General features: G+C 40.5%; 1 protein-coding gene and 1 long non-coding RNA gene across 5 annotated transcripts in view; one reads left to right on the top strand and one right to left on the bottom strand.

Annotated features, from left to right (window-relative positions):
- Positions 1-7,144, top strand: part of LOC119295997 (protein IWS1 homolog A-like) — an 11,182-nt gene extending 4,038 nt beyond the window's left edge. Inside the window, exons 4-9 of one of the 3 annotated variants that reach the window (XM_037574421.1) lie at positions 2,164-2,314; positions 2,434-2,595; positions 2,854-2,927; positions 3,009-3,133; positions 5,647-5,880; positions 6,754-7,144. In XM_037574421.1, coding sequence (XP_037430318.1) covers positions 2,164-2,314; positions 2,434-2,595; positions 2,854-2,927; positions 3,009-3,133; positions 5,647-5,880; positions 6,754-6,776 — 769 coding nt within the window. In that variant the 3' untranslated portion in view covers positions 6,777-7,144. Of the gene's footprint in view, positions 1-2,163; positions 2,315-2,433; positions 2,767-2,853; positions 2,928-3,008; positions 3,134-5,646; positions 5,881-6,753 lie in introns of all 3 variants that reach the window. The other 2 variants (XM_037574419.1, XM_037574420.1) reach the window with 2 other exon arrangements.
- Positions 7,145-8,456: 1,312 nt separating this feature from the next.
- Positions 8,457-11,877, bottom strand: LOC119293590. Of its 2 annotated transcripts, XR_005143127.1 has the most exons (8): positions 11,546-11,877; positions 11,108-11,307; positions 10,905-11,004; positions 9,617-9,809; positions 9,438-9,535; positions 9,094-9,347; positions 8,928-9,003; positions 8,457-8,841 (listed from the first exon to the last, which is right to left on the bottom strand). It is a non-coding gene; the product is annotated as an uncharacterized LOC119293590 (long non-coding RNA). The 2 variants fall into 2 exon arrangements; XR_005143126.1 differs by having other exon boundaries at positions 9,617-11,004.
- Between the last annotated feature and the right edge of the window lie 12,280 nt (positions 11,878-24,157).

Genomic DNA, 24,157 nt, shown 5'->3' with positions numbered 1-24,157 from the left:
CATAGCATTGTGGAATATCTTTTTTTTTGGGGGGGGGGGTTCATATTGGAGATACAGTTTTCTCTTCATGGGTAGTAAATAGTTATGTTGCAGATTGTCATGCTATAAAGATTTATTTCCGAAACGGGCAATATTACTGTCAGTTGGAACTTGTATATGCAGTGCATAATTTATAGGGCATGTGGGCAGTGTAGTGTCACAGCTGGTGGAAACTTAACATGGGAACTTGAAAAGGTCAATGAGATTTAGTTGTTTGCATTGATCTGATTATTTATTAGGAACCGTGATAATAACAGACTATTAAGTGCATAATTGATCCATTGAAAGCTACAAGACAGGCCTTTTATCAAGCATTTGTAATAATAACTAGCATAATACCCATGCGTTGCCACGGGCGACAAACATACGGAAATTGAACATTTGGTCAAAAGGTCATTAATTCTACTTCGCAGATTTTGACCACGATACATGTGCAAGTTTCACAGATTTTTTGTTCAAAAGATGTCCTGCTAAGTAGACAATGGATATAATACCAGACATCTTAATCTTCGATAAAAAACATAGAGGTAAGAAACTCCTACATCTATTGATAAAATAAAACTACAGTAAATTAGTCTAATTGAAACTATTATATCATTCCTACAAATTCAGTAGTCCAAAATGACACTAATATGAACTTTAACTAATGTATTCATAAGAAGCGGCTAAGACTGACGAACTTTTTGACCAATACCATTCTGATTCAGGCATTGTTAGCTCCTCCCTGACTGATTCAACCTTGGTGCCTCTTGTATTCTAGTAGACCAGACAAAGTAATCTATACAATGTATTTTAACTGCCAGTGCCAGCGACTCGGTAGTCAAATATCTTACATATAAGGTGAAGACAGTGACTCGGGGTACCAAAGCATGCCCATATTTCATCGAATTGACGAAGGTAAGGCAGCAAAAAATGGCCTTGTCTCCAGCTCTGCCCTGATGTATATGGGCTTCACTACGCTTCTGCTCAATCCTAGGCTCAATCTCTAGCTCCACTTCCATCGCACTGTCGCTCCGCTGTTAAGATCTGAAACAAAAAAGTAACCCAATCGCGTCTAGCACTGGGTGGTGAGTTATAACCTACTTTTCTGCTTGTTCGTACATAAGGATAATATGATCTGTGCAGCTACAACTATGACATGAAGAATCAAGGAGAAAAAGAATGAATGTCCATGTTAATTAGCGAGCAGTCTGATGTCTATCAAGTTTGCAACATGTACATCATAAAAGATTTATAGGCAAACACCACAACAGAAGATGTAAATTAGCTCTCTTGCAAGTTACCTCAAAGATAAATATCAGCTAAATTTATATGGCCACTCACTCTTAACTCGCTTATCCATGTACAAAAACATCTCCTGTTCATAGCTCACACCGGAGAACTCCTCTGCCCTAAACTGCTAGCCTCCTCCTGGTACACTAATAACACCGTGGGGGCGTGGATAAGTGTGGCATTGTTGTGGTGCAAACATTAAAACCATTAAGCTACGCGTGAAGGGCGGCCAACCAGCTATGCCACGTGGCGCAAGCTGGTTGGCCGCGGTGAGAAATCTTTTGCAAGCTGGAGGGCGAGGGAGGAGCTTTCATCGGCGGTGGCCATCTAGGGTACGCCATAGCCAGGAGTGTTGGGTCGCTCGAGTGGGAAGAGGTGAGAGGGAGCCGTCCGACTCATGAGGGATTAAAAACCCAATGGGGGAAAAACCTATTTCATGCGTAAAAAAAGGCAGGAGAAAAAAATCGGAACGGAGAAGGTGGGGGAGGGAATCATAGGAGGGAGGAAAACCCTGGAGGCAAGGAAGCGAACGTACCAACTCCCATTTAATAGTAAAGATTGATTGCGTTAGCATTATAAAGTACTCATCTTAAAATGAATTATCAGGTACTGACTATTAATGTACGAGAAATTTTATATCGAGTTTAATTATACACTAAAACATGTCTTGTTCTGATTATGCTTCAGATTTTTTCGTACTTTCTAGGCATGTCTATTTTATCTTGCCGAAAGCATGTAGGTTTGTATTTACTTGATTTTGGTTTGAATGCTGGAGTCTGGATTAAATCTAAATGAGGAGAGCATAAGTGACTTTTTACAGAACATTCCAACATCCATTTTACCTGTTTGTAGCGTGTTTGATTATTCAGCATGTATTCACAAAATGAAGCAATGCAGAACTCTTACTCTACTAGGAGTTCGACGGACTTTAGAAGAAGACCTCAAACTTGAGAGGAAAGCTTTGGATGCTTTTAAGGATTTTATTACCAAAGAGTTAGATAGAGTAAGTGTTAAATGTGCAATAGAAACGTGTCTATTTGGTTAGCTCATGTGGTGTGATGCTTGAATTAGCTTTAGCTTAGAAAGACTTTTTTGACTGTGTTTCTCTTTTCTGTATGATAGGTTTTGCAAGAACCTGAAAATGGAACAACGGATCATAGTAAACAGGAGGCTTGCAAGGATGCTGGTCAGAAAACAAGTAAAGGCTCTAAAAGAGCTCGTCAAGACTCTGATACCTCTGAACTAAATAATAGTCATAGTGAGAAGGAAGACAGTGATGAGGATATAAGGCCAATAAAGAGGGGGGCTGAAAAAGGCAGATCTCTAAAACAGCAGAAAAAATTGTCAACTCTCAAGGTTGAAAAGGTTGCAAAAAGAGACTATAAAAGTGATAAAGATCAAGGTCAAAATTCTGCAGAAGATAATCCCCTTTCATCTGCTGTGAATGATAAGAAGGTTTTTATTTGTTTTTTATGTTGGGTTCTGGAATACTTGTTCTCTCAATATATTAGCTTTACCGTTTTTATATTTTGATTTGCACAAAAACAACAGGCAGCTCCAGCCCATGGCAAACGAGTAGAACGTCTTAAGTCAGTAATAAAATCTTGTGGAATGAGGTAAGCCTTACTTTGGATACTTGAATGCAAGTTGATGCATTTTCAAATAACGAATTTTACTAATGTGTTATCTTAAACTAGTGTGCCACCTTCTGTGTATCGGAGGGCAAAGCAGGCCCCGGAGAGCAAGCGTGAGGCTTGTTTGATAAAGGAGTTGGAGGATATACTTGAAAAGGAAGGATTGTCTTCACACCCTTCTGAGAAAGGTCCAGTTCGTTGCTGAATTACTTGTAATTATTATGTGCGGAAGCTTCTGTTGTTTCATATTCAAAAGTTTATATGGGTAGCATTAGGATGTTAGGTAATCGAATTGTTCTTTGTGGAGAACTCTCCTTGGGTGCAGGATCCAGCGGTGGGTGCACAAGGTTGTGAATCTGCCCACCCGATCCGATTCTCACTTCTACCTTGATTTAGAAAGTGCGGTAATGAGTCTTGTCCCTTGCATCTTAAAACAGAAAAAGGAAAAATTATCGCGTGTTCGTCAAAACTATGAACATTATGGAAGGTGTTTGTTCCCAATAATAATATATACTGCATGACTGAATTGTGACGGGATAATCTCGTTCGAACTCTTTTACCTTGGAGAACTCTCCTTGGGTGCAGGATCAAGCGGTGGGTGCACAAGGTTGTGAACCCACCCACACAGATCCGAGTTTCTGCCTTGACTAGCAAAGTGTTTGTTTGTTGCAATGAATAAAAAATAAACCACTACGTGCTCATGAATCTGAGAAACAACTAAGTGTACTTCTTATCACTCAAATGTTGCATCAGTTAGATGCCTTGTATTCTTGAATACTCCCTCCGTCCCAAAATTCTTGTCTTACATTTGTCTAAACACGGATGTATCAAGTCACATTTTAGTATTAGGTACATCCGTATCTAGACAAATCTAAGACAAGAATTTTGGGACAGAGGGAGGTAAATGATGAGTACATTCGATGAGCAAGAAATATATGAGATGCGTCAAAAGCAGCAAGTAATAATGATGATCTAGAAACAGATTCTGGCCAAAAAACAGAGCACGAATGCTTTGCTAGGCTGATGGTCCATTGGTCTTCTGCATCCGTGCCTATACACACCTTTAACCCGTTGTTGGTGCTCCATTGTTCTTCTGAACATTCTTTTCCGGATCACTGACACAAATCATGTTGGCCATCTCCACAAAACACCACCAGTTGGATTTGCCCAAGCAGGTTTGAGCTGAGCTCCCACCATATTTTCCTTTCAATCAAGTCTTGCCTAAATCATCGAAATGCCTGCAAATAAAACATGCATCGTTGGAAACGTTTTTCAACAATTGATAAAACCAAACCAATCTCATGTTAAACCATTTTCTTTCTGTAAATCATTCTAACAAACACATGGCAAGCATATTAAAAGGTATAAATCTCTGCCAAGCATTTTTTTAGCAAACTCTCGGTATGGTAACTTGATGCACTGATAAAACAAACAGTAGGGAGGGGCAAGGAACGAGGCAACCTGGGATCCGAGAAGGCTGTTAGTCTAGTCGGCTTCAACAGATGGGATAGCTTCGTGCCTGCCCTCGCCGCCCGTGGCTCTAGGGGAGTCGCGGTTTTGAGGGCTGCTGCTGCTGAGGTAGAACAGAAGGGAGAGTGGCTTCTCCGGCCCACCGGCTCCGGGGTGGAAGAGCTCTGAAAAATCGAACCTGAGATCGGCTCCAGCGGCTGTGAACATGGGCCATGGCAACTTAGCATGAGGAGGGAGGCACAAAGGTCATGCCATCTCCTGGGCTCACGACGAGGAAGCTGCAAGCCAGGAAGGTGACCTCGTTGGCGTCTTTGGCGGTGAAGGTCACCAAATTCTGAGGAGACGACAGCCATGGGAGGTCGAGGCGCATGAACTTCTCGCGCATCTTCTTGCGGCGGCAGTTTGGAGGTTATCCCGTGAGATGGCGGAGTGTTTGCGGTGAGGTACGCCAACTCGCTGTCCACCACCCACCAGTCCGACTTCATTGCGGCCTATCACAGAGGCTGGGCTGGCCATCTGCGACCATCCAGTGCCACCGTTGACGAAGCCACCTCGGTGGTGTGCCTAATGGCGCTGCGTGTGGATGTGGGAGATGACGAGCGTCTGGCCCTGTGACCCTGTCTTGTTGCGGAACCAATCGAGAGCACGTTCCAGCCTCATCCTGCGGTCCTTCTTTCCCCTTGTGGCCGCCTCCGATCTCCAATTCCTTTAGCACCAGAGAGGCAGTTATAAGAGATCACAGGAGAGTTCTACATAAGAGAAGGGCAGTTGTGCTTTGGTGACGCGAGGACGCGGGCGTGTATGTTTATTTTCCTGTTTCTTTTTTGCCCTAACCGATCATGCATGGAGTTCTTCTCCTGATTTTGCGATGATATTTTTTCTCCCAATTTTTATCATGCGGGGGTAGGAAGGATCTCAGGACAGAAGACAAAACTCTCTATAGTAAGTAGAGATTTAGGAATAGTGCATTAACGAGTCTTGAATCTTAAAACAGAATAGGAAAACTATCACGTGTTTCTCAAAACTATGAACACTGTAGAATGTGTTTCCAAATAATAATATATGTGACTGAATTGTGATGGGGTAACCTTGCTCCTGAACTCTTTTAGCTGGTTATATATATTTTTTCTGTTGTGAGTGCTGCCTGGATTTAATGTATAGATTACTTGAAGCATGTCTATGTTACATGTAATCAGTTGACTTGCCTAACTGTTATGCATTTTTTAAACAGAAATTAAAGCAGTGAGAAAAAGAAAGGAAAGAGCAAAGGATCTTGAGGGCATAGACATGAGCAATATTATCACGAGTTCTCGTAGGAGAAATGCATCTAGTTTTATACCCCTGCCAGTGCCTAAAATTGAAGCTGATAGTGACAGCGATGATGATGATGGTGAAGAGGAGAATGTGGAGGGTGGAGATAAAGGTGACGACGTCGATGCAGAAGCTGGAGATGGATCTGCTGATGGTATGATTCAATAGTTTGTAACATTTGAATTTACTGTCAGCAGCATTGTTATTTACAACTTTATTTACTGTTGTATTGAGGAGAAATATCAATTGTTGTCTACATTAACTTTTTTGCGATGAAGTTTGGAAAAATTGAACTTTGAAAGATATGAACCTGGCAGGCAGCACTAGGTGGTGTTTTAAATGTTTTTATCACTTTTGCACCTATATTTATCTTCTTTCGTATCCTGCAAATAGTATCAAGTTTGATCCTGAAACTTTGTAGTGCCATAGAAGTCAGACATTTTTCAGTTTGAGAATTTCAGGAAACTCCTGCATACATATTCATTTACATCTGTTTTCTGTAGATTCCTACGCTGACTAGTAAAGGAGTGACCATGATTCAAATTGCCTAAAATATGTGTAGCTGTGCGAGCCACACAATCTAATGGAAAAAAAAATAACTTTTTGATTCAAAGGATTTCCATGGGAATTTTGGACGGTTGAAATCCTTGGGGAATTTTCATGTGCCGGTCCCTTGATTCGTAGGTACTGAATACCATAGGAATTTTTCGCAAGGATTCCATTGTACTACTACATTTCAGCATCGACTCAAACCTGTTGGAAAGGAATCCTTTGCTTTTCCTGTGAAGCAATCAAGCAAACCAAATTTTTGTAGGATTCAGATGGACATGACATTGCAATCCTGTATTTTTCCTATTCCTGCATTTCAAGAATCTTGTGAACCAAAGAGGCCCTTAAGCATTTTCTTTGTTAGTGGTTTACTATTTTGTCGTTCTCTCATGGTAAATCACCTAATGTAAAGCTTTATGCACTCTCTGAAATGCCGACATCTGTTTCTTACCATAGTGACAATTCTATGCATGTTCAGATGCTGGAAACGGGAGCGATTGACTCTTGCGGCGTTACTACAAGGTAGAAGGAAGTAGTTCTGGCCTTGGCTGGTTCACTGTGGGCCGGGATGAAGCCAGTTGTTCAGAAGTTACTTTCTGGCATCTTATTTATGCTGCCGTTAATATGGTCACTACTATATTATTGGCTGGGCATATTTATTAGACTAATACACTAGGCAATCATTGCTGTAGTCCCTTAACCTAATGTATAATATCAGGCGTGTTATCTTGGCAGCTGGTTCAGATTCGTGTGTTCATGTTGTTCGAAAGCTACATCAACATTACCTTTGTTCGAAAACATTACGTTTGTTCGATGTGTGTGTGTGATGACACGAGAAGTCGCATCTTATCAATTTTGAGAAATTGTCATGTCTGGTGCCCACTCGTGGTGATTTTGTGGCTAGGGATTATTCGTTGGTGTAGTCATGTTTCATTTAGTTTTATGGCTGGTCTGATGAGGCGAGGAGCTCCGATGTTCTTCGTTTCTTTAGCAACAAAACTTACTTCACTGATTAATGATGGCGCTATGCAACGGCGCCGCACACTGTGCACTAAGAGCATCTTCAATGGCTGCGCGGCGCGCTAAAAAACCATTTGCAGCGCGTGGGTCGCCTGTTTTTGCGTGGCGTGGTGCGCTTGCTCCAGCGGCCACTGCAAAATTCAGCGCGCAAGCCGCTCCAGCAGCTGCTGCAAAAAACTGCGCATGCGCTCTCGCACAAACAACATATGCATTCAAAACACAACCAAAAAGATCAAACATAAATAAATCAACAATAAATAGTTTAATTTCATTATTACAATTCAAAAACACAACCAAGAAGATCAAACATAAATAAATCAACAATAAACAGTTCAATTTCATTATTACAATTTAAACAAATAGTTTATCTTGCAATAGACCAAATAGTTCAACAATACAACATCAAATGCGAATATTCAATTCTGAGCTCAGGCTCAAATGATCCTGAAATCTCTCGCGTTCGTTCACACATAGATCCGTGCCCTCAAACGTATTCCGGTTAGTATTCTGGGTGTATCTTTTCTGGCTATTGTGTGGGTGCAGGAGCATTTATTTCAGTGGCAGACGTTACGTTGTACGTGGAACAGCTGATGCGGGCACGGTTCATTCAGTTGCCTGTGCCAGGCTGAGCCGTCCCGAGGGCACGGCCGATTAAACGGCGATCAACAGTTGTGCATGGCCCGTCCTTATCACCTATCCAGAGCATAATTCTCCTCTTCCCCTTTCCCTCAAAACTTCCTGCGCCTACCCTTCTCATTTCACAACGAGGGAACTGCAACATGCCTCGTTTTCTTTACCCCCCTACCCTGTTCTATCTTTTGAGACACGCATGTCTGTGAAGGGACGTATCAGCTAGGAATTTTGTTTTTCTGTCATATTTTTTTTGAAATAAGGCAAAAGACTTGCCATTAATTAAGGAGTTGTAACAGTGTCCGAAAAGAACACCGATAAACTGGCAAAGATAAAGCAACTACTCGCGTGGTAAAATTACATCAAGTCCTTTGGCACCCCGCATATTATTTCTGTCATATTACTTGCCAAGCTTTCCTGATTACTAACAGTTCAGACTGGAATCCCACAAATGCGAGCTTTTTCAAATTCAGAACAGAATATTATGCCAACTCACAACAGTGCACACACCAATTGAAATAATTTCCATGCCATTTCAAGTACTAAGCCAGGTTTTTGCTGCTAACAGCCACATGATGTGTCTGGCATCTCACATCAATGCACACAAGTAGTTCTACTCAATCTACTTACTAGGTATTTTATAAGTACAAATTGACATAAGTTCCATACGAAATCAAATATTAAGAAGGGGTTCGCGTGCCTCCAAAAGCCCCGGAGACATAAGGGGGTACTTGCATGGTCAAAGCACATGCGTCACATGGACAAAAGATCTGAACAACCCGCGCAATTTTTGAACCACGACTCATTCCCATCAGTCAACTATCTCCTCGCATAGGAAACCTGGAAGATCTCCCTTGTTCCCCCTTCATGGTCAGAAGTTCGTAGGCAATTTTCTCCACGGGTCATCTAGCTGCGCCTGCGGCAAAACAGAAACATAAAACATCTTTTTTCATTAGCACTGACCTGCTTGTTCATTTTTTTCGAGATACCACCTCGCCTTACCTGGCTGAGCGGTGAATGAAGGTAGAGCCTGGTAAATTCAAGGAAGTAGTGCACGATGTACACACCGCTGTCCTCCCTGGTGAGCATAGTTAGATGATTCATTGCCCTTTACTGCTTTAAATTTTGAAAAAAATATTTGTTTTTTGTTAAGGAAGAACACACTCACCTCGTGCATGGTTCATGCTGCGCCACTAAGACGTACAAAAAATTCCATCCAGTAGTATCCACCAACCCAACATCAAACATGTCGTTCAATCACTTGCAGAATTTGAGCTGGAACTTCCTAGCCCAAACCTCATGCTTCCTCCTCATCTCATCCGCTGGATCTATCTCAGTTGGATCAAGGACCATGACTGGCTTCCTCTCTGTATCGAGAATGTACAATGACCAGCAATCCATGAAGGTAACCAGGAACATGAACTACAATGCGGACCAACAACAGATTAGATAACAGTCCAGTCGAACCATGGCACTCAACATGGTGGTATTGCCCGAACCCGCTGTTTTTACCTTCCTCAACCAATCAATTCTGTATCCCATCAGTTCTTAGTTCATCATCATCTCGATGTATCCCAGCCCACTTCATTGTCCGGCTTGCAAAGTTCCCCCTACAGAAGCACCCACATCTTATATGATCAACACCAAACAATCCTAATAGAAGCAACATTGGCAGTCAACAATTTTCATACCACAAAGCAGGGATCAGAAAACACTTTCCAGCTTGCTAGCCAGCCCCGGTACATCTTCATTTTCTTTGCACTCAACATGCGTTGTATGCATCTCTGGGCAGTTATCGTCAACTCACCACCAAGAGTCAGCTCATCCTTCAGGTCCTGGCACGATGCCACTGTAGCTAGCGGATAGAAGTGACTGAACCATTTCCTGACAGCAAATTCAGTGTGGCAGAGCATCAATACATGACAAAACACCCATGAAGGTAAAGCAGTTTTAATGAATTCAGTTTGAAGACTTTACTTCTGCAGGACATTTTCACCACACCCTGGCATGTTGCCGTAGAACCTCAGGGTATCGGGTGTGTTTGGTTTGTGCCCCAACTAGCCCCACCAAAATTTTAGCCTGACCAAAGCTAGGGCATGACCAATTTTTTGTTAAGTTGATCGTGTTTGGTTTAGAGCCAATATACTTGCCAATGTTTTTGGCAAAATCAGTGAGCCTCCATTTGGTTTACAGCCAACTAACGTGGCACACTATGAACTTTGACAACTAGGATTGATCATTGTTTGGTTTGCTTGCAATTTTGTTTTAATTAAAAAGAAGGGACACATATTTAAAACACACTTAATTAACCAAAATGTGCCACATGAAAAACGGGCGTGTAAAAGTACACATGCGCATCACATATGTCTGTGGAAAGAATGCTGGCATCCAGAGGGTCTTGTTTTCCTTTACTGAACTAAGAGAAAGTTGTCACCATAGTATAGCATTTCAATCCACAGTCTCTTGCTGAAACTGGGATAATTTGGGGAATACTAGTGTTCGGTACGTTTGGGTTGTTATTCGGTTGTGCTAAGCAGGATTGGTCACCGGCCGACACAGGATTAATTGATCCAAAAGTCAGGTAGGTACAACATACGTGCATGATTTGCCCAGCCATTTAACCACCACATTAATTGCATTGTGAGGGCAACGCTGCCAATTTTTTGGCGAGCATTTTCTGCGCCCTGGCGAGCCCACGATTTGGCAAAATTACATGGGAGCGACCTGGGCGGGCTGGGCACGCCAAATATATGGCATTGATCCAAGCAATGACCAAATCTGATGGGCCAGCCAATTTTTTGGTAGGGTCGCCGTTCGTTGTAAACCAAACATACAGATGATGCCTAGTGGGGGAATCATGCTCCAGGCCGGCTGATGGGGGAGAATTTCTCCCCCAGCTCCACCTTGCATGAAGAATCTACATCTGGTTTTCCTGATTGTTCCTTACCATTGTAAGACATAATGTACAGAATGTCGTACCTCTCCAGGTAGACAACAATAGTTTGTTGGCGATTAGAAGCTGCGCCACAGCCACCCACCCCAGCCAAGCTCCTCGTTGGAGCTGGTCCATCTCCACCATCTGCATATTCAGTTTTCTTGTTACGAACTTTGCTTTACATACCTAGCAACTGCAAACAATCTCCTATATTGATTTGGTCCTCTCGGCGTTCAATTTGCCATACCTTGCCCCAAGCCCAATTTCCCATGAATACAAGTTGTAGAAGTTGTACGCCTCCACAACCAGGTCGAAGCTCAGTCCAAGTTCATGGCTGCACTACACTCTTAATCGGCTCCTGGGCAAAATTACATATCAAGTGCTCCAACACACTTGTCATAGATGGACATGGGCGATCTGTCCGGGGATGCACTCCCAAGACGTAACCTGTATTTGCAGGCAAGCAACACCAAAGTAAGCATCTAGATGGTAAAAGCAAGATATCACATGCCAGCCGGACGAGCTAAACTACCTATGCACCCTATCTCCCAGCAATTCACACATGAACCAGCACTTTAATTTAATTGTTCTACACTCGTACATACACCTATTTTGCCATAACAGAGATCATATAGAAGTGTACAAGACCAGAAAAAAACTATCATTTGGCGTACGCTTATCTTACCTCTTTGTCCAGCCCGACACCGCGAGGTTGACCCTGCCTGTCGATTGAGTAGACCTTGTTGGAGAAGATTGCCGTCGCCAGCGTGCGTCCACCCCCCCACCCAAAGGTGATTTCGCCTCCAACATGTCATCCACACCCAGAACCAGCGTTTGAATCCACCGTCATACCAGGGGTGGCGTCACGCCGTGGTAGCATCACCAGAGGAACCGAATGCGAGTGTTCCAAGCTATCTGCGAACTCCTCCCGGAGCGGAAACCTACAGGTCACAGACATGGGGGAGGCGGAATTAGCGATAGCCGTCGGCTTTGTCATGGCGGCACACAAATCTGTGAAATCCATAGATCGCCAAGCGGGGAGGGTTCACTTACCGGTCCACGGCATCAAGCAGGGACTCAAGCTCAACATCCTCCATGGCTGACCTTGATACGTCTCCAACGTATCTATAATTTTTGATTGCTCCATGCTACTTTATCTACTGTTTTGGACTATATTGGGCTTTATTTTCCACTTTTATATTATTTTTGGGACTAACCTATTAACCGGAGGCTCAAACCAGAATTGCTGTTTTTTTGCCTATTTCAGTGTTTCGAAGAAATGAAATATCAAACGGAGTCCAAACGGAATAAAACCTTCGGGAACGTGATTTTCTCACCGAACGTGATCCAGGAGACTTGGACCCTACTCTAAGAAATGCCAGAGGCGGTCACGAGGGTGGAGGGCGTGCCCCTACCTCGTGGGCCCCCTGGTGCTCCACGGACGTACTCCTTCCTCCTATATATACCTACGTACCCCCGAACAATCAGAACAGGAGCCAAAAACCTAATTCCACCGCCGCAACCTTCTGTATCCATGAGATCTCATCTTGGGGCCTGTTCTGGAGCTCCGCCGGAGGGGGCATCCACCATGGAGGGCTTCTACATCATCACCATAGCCCCTCCGATGAAGTGTGAGTAGTTTACTTCAGACCTTCGGGTCCATAGCTAGTAGCTAGATGGCTTCTTCTCTCTTTTTGGATCTCAATACAATGTTCTCCCCCTCTCTCGTGGAGATTTATTCGATGTAATCTTTTTTTGCGGTGTGTTTGTGGAGACCGATGAATTGTGGGTTTATGATCCAGTATTATCTATGGAAAATATTTGATTCTTCTCTGAATTCTTTTATGTATGATTGAGTTATCTTTGCAAGTCTCTTCGAATTATCCTTTTTGGTTTGGCCAACTAGATTGGTAGTTCTTGCAATGGGAGAAGTGTTTAGCTTTGGGTTCAATCTTGCGGTGTCCTTACCCAGTGACAGAAGGGGCAGCAAGGCACGCATTGTATTGTTGCCATCGAGGATAACAAGATGGTTTTTTATCATATTGCATGAATTTATCCCTCTACATCATGTCATCTTGCTTAAGGCGTTACTCTGTTTTTAACTTAATACTCTAGATGCATGCTGGATAGCGGTCGATGAGTGGAGTAATAGTAGTAGATGCAGAATCGTTTTGATCTACTTGTTTTGAACGTGATGCCTATATACATGATCATTGCCTAGATATACTCATAACTATGCTCAATTCTGTCAATTGATCAACAGTAATTTGTTCACCCACGGTAGAATACTTATGCTCTTGAGAGAAGCCACTAGTGAAACCTATGGCCCCCGGGTCTATTCTCATCATATCAATCTCTATCGCTTTATTTACTCGCTTTGCTTTTACTTTTTACTTTGCATCTATCTATCAAAAATACGAAAAAATATTATTTATCATCTCTATCAGATCTCACTCTCGTAAGTGACCGTGAAGGGATTGACAACCCCTAATCGCGTTGGTTGCGAGTTGCTATCGTTTTGTGTAGGTACGAGGGACTTGTGCGTGGTCTACTACTGGATTGATACCTTGGTTCTCAAAAACTGAGGGAAATACTTACGCTACTTTGCTGCATCATCCTCTCCTCTTCCGGGAAATCCAACGCAGTGCTCAAGAGGTAGCAAGAAGAATTTTTGGCGCCGTTGCCGGGGAGGCTCACGCAAGCAAGTCAACTATACCAAGTACCCATCGCAATCCCTATCTCTCGCATTACATTATTTGCCATTTGCCTATCGTTTTCCTCTCCCCCACTTCACCCTTGCCATTTTATTCGCCCTCTCTTTCTCAATCTCCTCCTCTCTCTCCCATTTGCCTTTTCTCGTTGCCTTTCTGTTTGCTTGTGTGTTGGATTACTTGTTGCCATGACGCAAGATAATACCAAATTGTGTGACTTCGAATACCAATAATAATGATTTCCTTAGTACTCCGATTGCTCCTCTTAATAATGATGAGTCTTGTGAAATCAATACCGCTTTGTTGAATCTTGTTATGAAAGATCAATTCGCCGGCCTTCCTAGTGAAGATGCCGCTACTCATCTAAACAATTTTGTTGATTTGTGTGATATGGAAAAGAAGAAAGATACGGATAACAATATTGTCAAATTGAAGTTATTTCCATTTTCGCTTAGAGATCGTGCTAAAGTTTGGTTTTCATCTTTGCTAAAAATAGTATTGATTCTTGGAACAAGTGCAAAGATGCTTTTATCTCTAAGTATTTTCCTCCCGCTAAGATTATCACTCTTAGGAACGATATCATGAATTTTAAACAACTTGATCATGAGCATGTTGTCCAATCTTGGGAAAGAATGAAATTGATGCTTCGCAATTGCCCTACTCATGCTTTGAATTTATGGATGATCATACAAAATTTTTATGCCGGATTGAATTTTGCTTCTAGAAATCTTTTAGATTCGGCCGCGGGAGGCACGTTTATGGAAATTATGTTAGGAGATGCTACAAAATTGCTTGATAATATTATGGCTAATTGTTCTCAATGGCACACCGAAAGATCTTCTAGTAAAAAAGTGCATGCTATAGAAGAAATCAGTGTTTTGAGTGAAAAGATGGATGAACTTATGAAGATGTTTGCTCCTAAAAATACTCCTCTTGATCCCAATGATATGCCTTTGTCTACTTTGCTTGAGAATAATAATGAATCTATGGATGTGAATTTTGTTGGTAGGAATAGTTTTGGAAACAATGCTTATAGAGGGAATTTTAATCCTAGGCCTTATCCTAGTAATCCTTCTAATAATTATGGAAATTCCTACAACAACTCTTATGAAAATTTTAATAAGATGCCCTCTGAATTTGAGAGTAGTGTTAAAGAGTTTATGAATCCACAAAAGAATTTTAATGCTTTGCTTGAAGAGAAATTGCTTAAAGTTGATGATTTGGCTAGGAACGTTGATAGAATTTCTCTTGAAATTGATTCTTTAAAGCTTAGATCTATCCCTCCTAAGAATGATATCAATGAGTCTCTCAAAGCCATGAGAATTTCCATTGATGAGTGCAAGGAAAAAACCACTAGGATGCGTGCTTCCAAAGATGCCTTTATTAAAGCGTGTTCTTCCAATTTCTATGAAAATCAAGACGAAGATCTAAAAGTTATTGACGTGTCCCCCATTAAATCTTTGTTTTGCAATATAAATCTTGATGAAACTGAATATGATCTTCCTTTACCTAGAAGGCGTTCTAAGAATTCGGAGTTTCTAGATCTTGATGATGAATTTGATGAAAGTGGGATTGAATAAATAAAAACCAAGATGTTGCTAAACCCACTATTTTGGATCTCAAGGAATTTAATTATGAAAATTGCTATTTGATTGGTTGTATTTCCTTGTTGCAATCCGTGCTAGATTCTCCTCATGCTTATAGTCAAAATAAGGCCTTTACTGAACACATTGTTGACGCCTTGATGCAATCTTATGAAGAAAAACTTGAGTTGAAAGTTTCTATCCCTAGAAAACTCTATGATGAGTGGGAACCTACTATTAAAATTAAAATTAAATATTATGAGTTTCATGCTTTATGTGATTTGGGAGCTAGTGTCTCTACTATTCCCAAAACTTTATGTGATTTGCTAGATTTCCGTGATTTTGATGATTGTTCTCTAAACTTGCATCTTGCGGATTCCACTATTAAAAAGCCTATGAGAAGAATTAATGATGTTCTTATTGTTGCAAATAGGAATTATGTGCCCGTAGATTTTATCGTTCTTGATATAGATTGCAATCCTTCATGTCCTATTATTCTTGGCAGACCTTTCCTTAGAACGATTGGTGCAATCATTGATATGAAGGAAGGGAATATTAGATTCCAATCCCCCTTAAATAAGGGCATGGAACACTTCCCTAGAAAGAAAATAAAATTACCATATGAATCTATCATGAGAGCCACTTATGGATTGCCTACCAAAGATGGCAATACCTAGATCTATCCTTGCTTTTATGCCTAGCTAGGGGCGTTAAACGATAGCGCTTGTTGGGAGGCAACCCAATTTTATTTTGTGTTTTTGTTTGTTGCTTCTGTTTAGGAATAAATAATCCATCTACCTTCTATTTGGATGTGGTTTTATGTTTTAATTAGTGTTTGTGCCAGGTAGAACCTATAGGATAACCTACGATGATAGTTGATTTGATTCTGCTGAAAAACAGAAACTTTGCGCGCACGAATATAATTTTGTTAAATCACAGGAACGTGCTTTTGTGTTGATTCTTTTTGCTTCTGTTCAATAAACAAATTGTCCAGGACTTCCTATTTTGGTAGAATTTGTAGAGTTCCAGAAGTTTGCGTTAGTTACAGATTGCTACAGACTGTTCTGTTTTTGACAGATTCTGTTTTACGGGTGTTGTTTGCTTATTTTGATGAATCTATGGCTAGTAAAATAGTTTATAAACCATATAGAAGTTGGAATACAGTAGGTTTAACACCAATATAAATAAATAAAAAGTTCATTACAGTACCTTAAGTAGTCTTTTGTTTTCTTTCTCTAACGGAGCTCACGAGATTTCTGTTGAGTTTTGTGTTGTGAAGTTTTCAAGTTTTGGGTGAATTCTTTTGATGGATTATGGAACAAGGAGTGGCAAGAGGCTAAGCTTGGGGATGCCCATGGAACCCCCAAGATAATCCAAGGACACCAAAAAGTCAAAGCTTGGGGATGCCCCGGAAGGCATCCCCTCTTTCGTCCACTTCCATCGGTAATTTACTTGGAGCTATATTTTTATTCACCACATGATATGTGTTTTGCTTGGAGCGTCTTGTATTATTTGCGCATTTGCTTGTTAGTCTACCACAATCATCCTTGCTGTACACACCTTTTGAGAGATCCATACATGAATTGGAATTTGTTAGAATACTCTTTGTGCTTCACTTATATCTTTTGAGCTTGATAGTTTTGCTCATAATGCTTCACTTATATCTTTTGAGCGTGATAATTTTTGCTCTAGTGCTTCACTTAGATCTTTTAGAGCACGGTGGTGGATTTGTTTTAAAGAAACTATTGATCTATCATGCTTCACTTAGATTATTTTGAGAGTCGTTAATAGCATGGTGATTCGCTTAATGTTAATATACTTGGTGTTCAAGATATGTGAAACTTTCTTTTGAGTGCGTTGAATACTAAGATAAGTTTGATACTTGATAATTGTTTTGAGATATGAGGATGGTGATATTAGAGTCATGCTAGTTAAGTAGTTGTGATTTCAAATAATACTTATGTTGAAGTTTGTGATTCCCGTAGCATGCACGTATGGTGAACCGTTATGTGATGAACTCGGAGCATGATTTATTTATTGATTGTCTTCCTTATGAGTGGCGGTCGGGGATGAGCGATGGTCTTTTTCTACCAATCTATCCCCCTAGGAGCATGCGCGTAATACTTTGCTTTGATAACTTCTAGATTTTTGCAATAAGTATATGGGTTCTTTATGACTAATGTTGAGTCCATGGATTATACGCACCTTTTCCCATCCTTCCACCTTTGCTAGCCTCTCTAATACCGCGCACTTTTCGCCGGTATCATATACCCACCATATACCTTCCTCAAAACAGCCACCATACCTACCTATCATGGCATTTCCATAGCCATTCCGAGATATATTGCCATGCAACTTTCCACCGTTCCGTTTATTATGACACGCTCTATCATTGTAATATTGCTAGCATGATCATGTAGTCGACATTGTATTTGTGGCAAGGCCATCGTTCATAATTCTTTCATACATGTCACTCATGATTCATTGCATATCCCGGTACACTGCCGGAGGCATTCATATAGAGTCATACTTTGTTCTAAGTATCGAGTTGTAATTGTTGAGTTGTAAGAAAAATAAAAGTGTGATGATCATCATTATTAGAGCATTGTCCCAAGTGAGGAAAGGATGATGGAGACTATGATTCCCCCACAAGTCGGGATGAGACTCCGGACGAAAAAAAAGAGGCCAAAAAAAGGGGAGAAAGGCCCAAATAAAAAAATGAGAGAAAAAGAGAGAAGGGACAATGCTACTATCCTTTACCACACTTGGGCTTCAAAGTAGCACCAAGATCTTCATGATAGAGAGTCTCTCATTTTGTCACTTTCATATACTAGTGGGAATTTTTCATTATAGAACTTGGCTTGTATATTCCAATGATGGGCTTCCTCAAAATGCCCTAGGTCTTCGTGAGCAAGCGAGTTGGATGCACACCCACTTAGTTTCTTTTGCAGAGCTTTCATATACTTATAGCTCTAGTGCATCCGTTGCATGGCAATCCCTACTCACTCACATTGATATCTATTGATGGGCATCTCCATAGCCCATTGATACGCCTAGTTGATGTGAGACTATCTTCTCCTTTTTTTGTCTTCTCCACAACCACCATTCTATTCCACATATAGTGCTATGTCCATGGCTCATGCTCATGTATTGCGTGAAAGTTGAAAAAGTTTGAGATTATTGAAGTATGAAACAATTGCTTGGCTTGTCATCGGGGTTGTGCATGATTAAATACTAGCCAAGCAATTGTTTCATACTTCAATAATCTCAAACTTTTTCAACTTTCACGCAATACATGAGCATGAGCCATGGACATAGCACTATATGTGGAATAGAATGGTGGTTGTGGAGAAGACAAAAAAAAGGAGAAGATAGTCTCACATCAACTAGGCGTATCAACGGGCTATGGAGATGCCCATTAATAGATATCAATGTGAGTGAGTAGGGATTGCCATGCAACAGATGCACTAGAACTATAAATATATGAAAGCTCAACAAAAGAAACTAAGTGGGGTGCACCCAACTTGCTTGCTCACGAAGACCTAGGGCACTTTTGAGGAAGCCCATCATTGGAATATACAAGCCAAGTTCTATAATGAAAAATTCCCACTAGTATATGAAAGTGACAACATAGGAGACTCTCTATCATGAAGATCATGGTGCTACTTTAAAGCACAAGTGTGGAAAAAGAGATAGTAGCATTGTCCCTTCTCTCTTTTTCTCTCATTTTATTTCTTTTTTTTTTCTCTTTTTTTCTTTTCTTTGGCCTTCTCTTTTTTTCTTTTCTTTTTGGCCTTTCTCTTTTTTTTTCTCCTTTTTTTTGTAAAGTCCGAAGTCTCATCCCGACTTGTGGGGGAATCATAGTTTTCATCATCCTTTCCTCACTAGGACAATGCTCTAATAATGAAGATCATCACACTTTTATGGATTTACAACTCAAAGCTAGAACAAGATATGACTCTATATGAATGCCTCCGACGGTGTACCGGGATATGCAATGAATCAAGAGCGACATGTATGAAAATTATGAAGGTGGCCTTGCCACAAATACGATGTCAACTACATGATCATGCAAAGAGCAATATGACAAAAGTAATGCGTGTCATATGAACATAACGGTGGAAAGTTGCATGGCAATATATCTCGGAATGGCTATGGAAATGCCATAGTAGGTAGGTATGGTGGTTATTTTGAGGAAGGTATATAGTGGGTGTATGGTACCGACGAAAGTTGCGCGGTACAAGAGAGGCTAGCAATGGTGGAAGGGTGAGGTGCGCATAATCCATGGACTCAACATTAGTCAAAAGAACTCATATACTTGTTGCAAAAATTTAGAAGTCATCAAAAACCAAAGCTCTACACGCATGCTCCTAGGGGGATAGATTGGTAGGAAAAGACCATCGCTCGTCCCCGACCGCCACTCATAAGGAAGACAATCAATAAATAAAATTGTGCTCCGACTTCATCACAAAGCGGTTCACCATACGTGCATGCTACGGGAATCACAAACTTCAACACAAGCATTCTTTAAATTCATAATCACCCAACTAGCATGACTTTAATATCACTACCTCCATATCTCAAAACAATTATCAAGCATCAAGTTGATAATAGCATCCAATTCACTTCCTATGATAGTTTTTATTATACCCAACTTGGATGCTCATCATTCTAGGACCAACTTTAAAACCCTAGCAAATACCATGCTGCTCTAAAAGACTCTCAAAATAATACAAGTGAAGCATGAGAGACTAGCAATTTCTACAAAATATAACCACCGCGATGCTCTAAAAGATATAAGTGATGCACTAGAGCAAGTGACAAACTACTCCGAAATATATAGGTGAAGATCAATGAGTAGCTAAATAATTATGCAACTATGTGAAGACTCTCTCTCATTAAAGAATTTCAGATCTTGGTATCTTATTCAAACAGCAAACAAAACAAAATAAAATGACATTGCAAGGATAGCACAACTCATGTGAAGAAGCAAAAACTTAGGCTCAACCGATACTAACCGATAGTTGTTGAAGGAGAAAGGTGGGATGCCTAACGGGGCATCCCCAAGCTTAGATGCTTGAGACTTCTTGAAATATTATCTTGGGGTGCCTTGGGAATCCCCAAGCTTGAACTTTTGTGTCTCCTTAATTCCTCTGCATATTTAATACTCCTATCCTCCAATATAATCATTAAACAAGCAAGCATATGCAAACAATGCAAACATAACAGCAATCTGTCAAAATAGTACAGTCTGTAAAGAATGCAAGATTCATCATACTTCCCTAACTCCAAAAATTATGAAATAAAATTCCCACTGTAGTAAATTTATCAGATCTTATTATTCAAAAGGTTTCATCATTATATCATTCTCTTACTTTACTAGGGAATTTTTGCAACAACGGTAAACTTTCTGTTTTCAAACAGCAACATGTATACTAGCAAAATAAGCATGGCAAAGGCTATCCTTGACTTTTTTATTGAAACTAAAGAAGCAAAACATTAAATTAAATAACAGAAAGCAAATACTAACAAAATAAAATGACGCTCCAAGCAAAACATATATCATGTGGCGAATAAAAATATAGCTCCAACTAAAGTTACCAATGGACGAAGACGAAAGAGGGGATGCCATCCAGGGCATCCCCAAGCTTAGGCTCTTGGTTATCCTTGAATATTACCTTGGGGTGCCTTGGGCATTCCCAAGCTTAGGCTCTTGCCACTCCTTATTCCATAGTCCATCGAATCTTTACCCAAAACTTGAAAACTCCACAACACAAAACTCAACAGAAAACTCGTAAGCTCCGTTAGTATAAGAAAATAAAACAACCACTTAGGTACTGTAATGAACTCATTCTAAATTCATATTGGTGTAATATATACTGTACTCCAAGTTATCTATGGTTCATACCCTTCGATACTACTCATAGATTCATCAAAATAAGCAAACAACACATAGAAAACAGAATCTGTCAAAAACAAAACAGTCTGTAGTAATCTGTATCAAACATATACTTCTGGAACTCCACAAATCCTACCAAATTAGGAAGTCGTAAGAAATTTGTGTACCAATCCATATAAAAAAGAATCAGATCATAAGCACGTTTCTGTGAATTAAAAAAACTAATTTACTGGGTGCAAAAGTTTCTGATTTTCAGCAGGATCAACACAACTATCACCGTAAGCTATCCTAAAGGTCTTACTTGGCACTTTATTGAAACAAACGCTATAAAATATGATTACTACAGTAGCATAATCATGTGGACACACAAAAATAGTAAGGATAAATATTGGGTTGTCTCCCAACAAGTGCTTTTCTTTAATGCCTTTCTAGCTAGGCATGATGATGACAATGATGCTCACGTAAAAGATAAGAATTGAAACATAACGGGAGCATCATGAAACATATGACTAGCACATTTAAGTCTAACCCACTTCCTATGCATAGGGATTTTGTGAGCAAACAACTTATGGAACAATAATCAAGTAGCATAGGATGGCAAAACAAGCATAACTTCAAGACTTGAAGCACATAGAGAGGAAACTTGATATTATTGCAATTCCTACAAGCATATATTCCTCCCTCATAATAATTTTCAGTAGCATCATGAATGAATTCAACAATATAACCAGTACCTAAAGCATTCTTTTCATGATCTACTAGCATAGAAAATTCACTACTCTCCACATAAGCAAAATTCTTCTCATTCGGAATAGTGGGAGTATCATAAGAGAATTGAACACTAAAAATTGTTTCCACATTAAAAGAGTAATGTTCAGAAAAATGGTAATCATAATCATGACAAGATTTGTAAATATAATCATCGCTGCTTTTTATAGCATACGTTTCATCACAATAATCATCATAAGTAGCAACTTCGTTCTCATCATAATCGATTGAAACCTCTCCCAAGATAGTGGAATCACTAAATAAAGTTGACACTCTTCCAAATCCACTTTCGTATTCATCACAATAAGATTCAACATCCTCCAAAATAGTGGGATCATTACTTCCTAAAGTTGACACTCTTCCAAACCCACTTTCATCAATATAATCATCATAAATAGGAGGCATGCTATCATCAAAATAAATTTGCTCATCAAAGCTTGGGGGACAAAATATATCATATTCATCAAACATAGCTTCCCCAAGCTTGTGGCTTTGCATATCATTAGCATCATGGATATTCAAGGAATTCATACTAACACCATTGCAATCATGCTCATCATTCAAAGATTTAGTACCAAGCATTTTAATGCATTCTTCTTCTAGCACTTGAGCACAATTTTCTTTTCCATCATACTCACGAAAGATATTAAAAAGACAAAGCGTATGAGACAAACTTAACTCCATTTTTTTGTAGTTTTCTTTTTATAGACTAAACTAGTCATAAAACAAGAAACAAAAATATTCGATTGCAAGATCTAAAGATATACCTTCAAGCACTCACCTCCCCAGCAACAGCGCCAGAAAAGAGCTTGATGTCTACTACACAACCTTCTTCTTGTAGACGTTGTTGGGCCTGCAAGTGCACAGGTTTGTAGGACAGTAGCAAATTTCCCTCAAGTGGATGACCTAAGGTTTATCAATCTGTGGGAGGCGTAGGATGAAGATGGTCTCTCTCAAGCAACCCTGCAACCAAATAACAAAGAGTCTCTTGTGTCCTCAACACACCCAATACAATGGTAAATTGTATAGGTGCACTAGTTCGGCGAAGAGATGGTGATACAAGTGCAAAATAGATAGTAGATATAGGTTTTTGTAATCTGAAATAATAAAAACAGCAAGGTAACTAATGATAAAAGTGAGCGTAAACGGTATTGCAATGACAGGAAACAAGGCCTAGGGTTCATACTTTCACTAGTGCAAGTTCTCTCAACAATAATAACATAGATACATCATATAACAATCCATCAACATGCAACAAAGAGTCACTCCAAAGCCACTAATAGCGGAGAACAAACATAGAGATTATGGTAGGGTACGAAACCACCTCAAAGTTATTCTTTCGGATCAATCTATTCAAGAGTTCGTACTAGAATAACACCTTAAGATACAAATCAACCAAAACCCTAATGTCACCTAGATACTCCATTGTCACCTCAAGTATCCATGGGCATGATTATACGATATGCATCACACAATCTCAGATTCATCCAACCAACGTAAAAGTACTTCAAAGAGTGCCCCAAAGTTTCTACCGGAGAGTCAAGAAAACGTGTGCCAACCCCTATGCATAGGTTCATGGGCGGAACCCGCAAGTTGGTCACCAAAACATACATCAAGTGGCACGTGATATCCCATTGTCACCACAGATAAACACGGCAAGACATACATCAAGTGTTCTCATAAAAGACTCAATCCGATAAGATAACTTCAAGAGGGAAACTAAATTCATCACAAGAGAGTAGAGGGGGAGAAACATCATAAGATCCAACTACAATAGCAAAGCTCGGGATACATCAAGATCGTGCCATAGAGAGAACACGAGAGAGAACATGAGAGAGAGATCAAACACATAGCTACTGGTACATACCCTCAGCCCCGAGGGTGAACCACTCCCTCCTCGTCATGGAGAGCGCCGGGATGATGAAGATGGCCACCGGTGATGGTTTCCCCCTCCGGCAGGGTGCCGGAACGGGCTCCCGAGAGGTTTTTGGTGGCTACAGAGGCTTGCGGTGGCGGAACTCCCGATCTATCTTGACATTCGATGGTTTTATGGTACTTAGGGTTATATAGGCGAAAGAAGTCGGTCGGGAGGTGCTCGAGGGGTCCACGAGACAGGGGGCCGCGCCCTGTAGGGGGGGGGGGGCGCCCCTATCTCTTGGGCTCCTCGAGGGTCTTCTGACTTGATCTCCAAGCCTCCAGGATGATATTCTTCCAAAAAATCACGTTGCCGAAGGTTTCATTCCGTTTGGACTCCGTTTGATATTCCTTTTCTTCGAAATACTGAAACAGGCAATAAAACAGTAATATGGGCTGGGCCTCCGGTTAGTAGGTTAGTC

The sequence above is a fragment of the Triticum dicoccoides genome, chromosome 4B (genome assembly GCF_002162155.2).
Source record: "Triticum dicoccoides isolate Atlit2015 ecotype Zavitan chromosome 4B, WEW_v2.0, whole genome shotgun sequence".
NCBI lineage: Eukaryota > Viridiplantae > Streptophyta > Magnoliopsida > Poales > Poaceae > Triticum > Triticum dicoccoides.
This window is presented reverse-complemented; position numbering and strand designations above follow the sequence as displayed.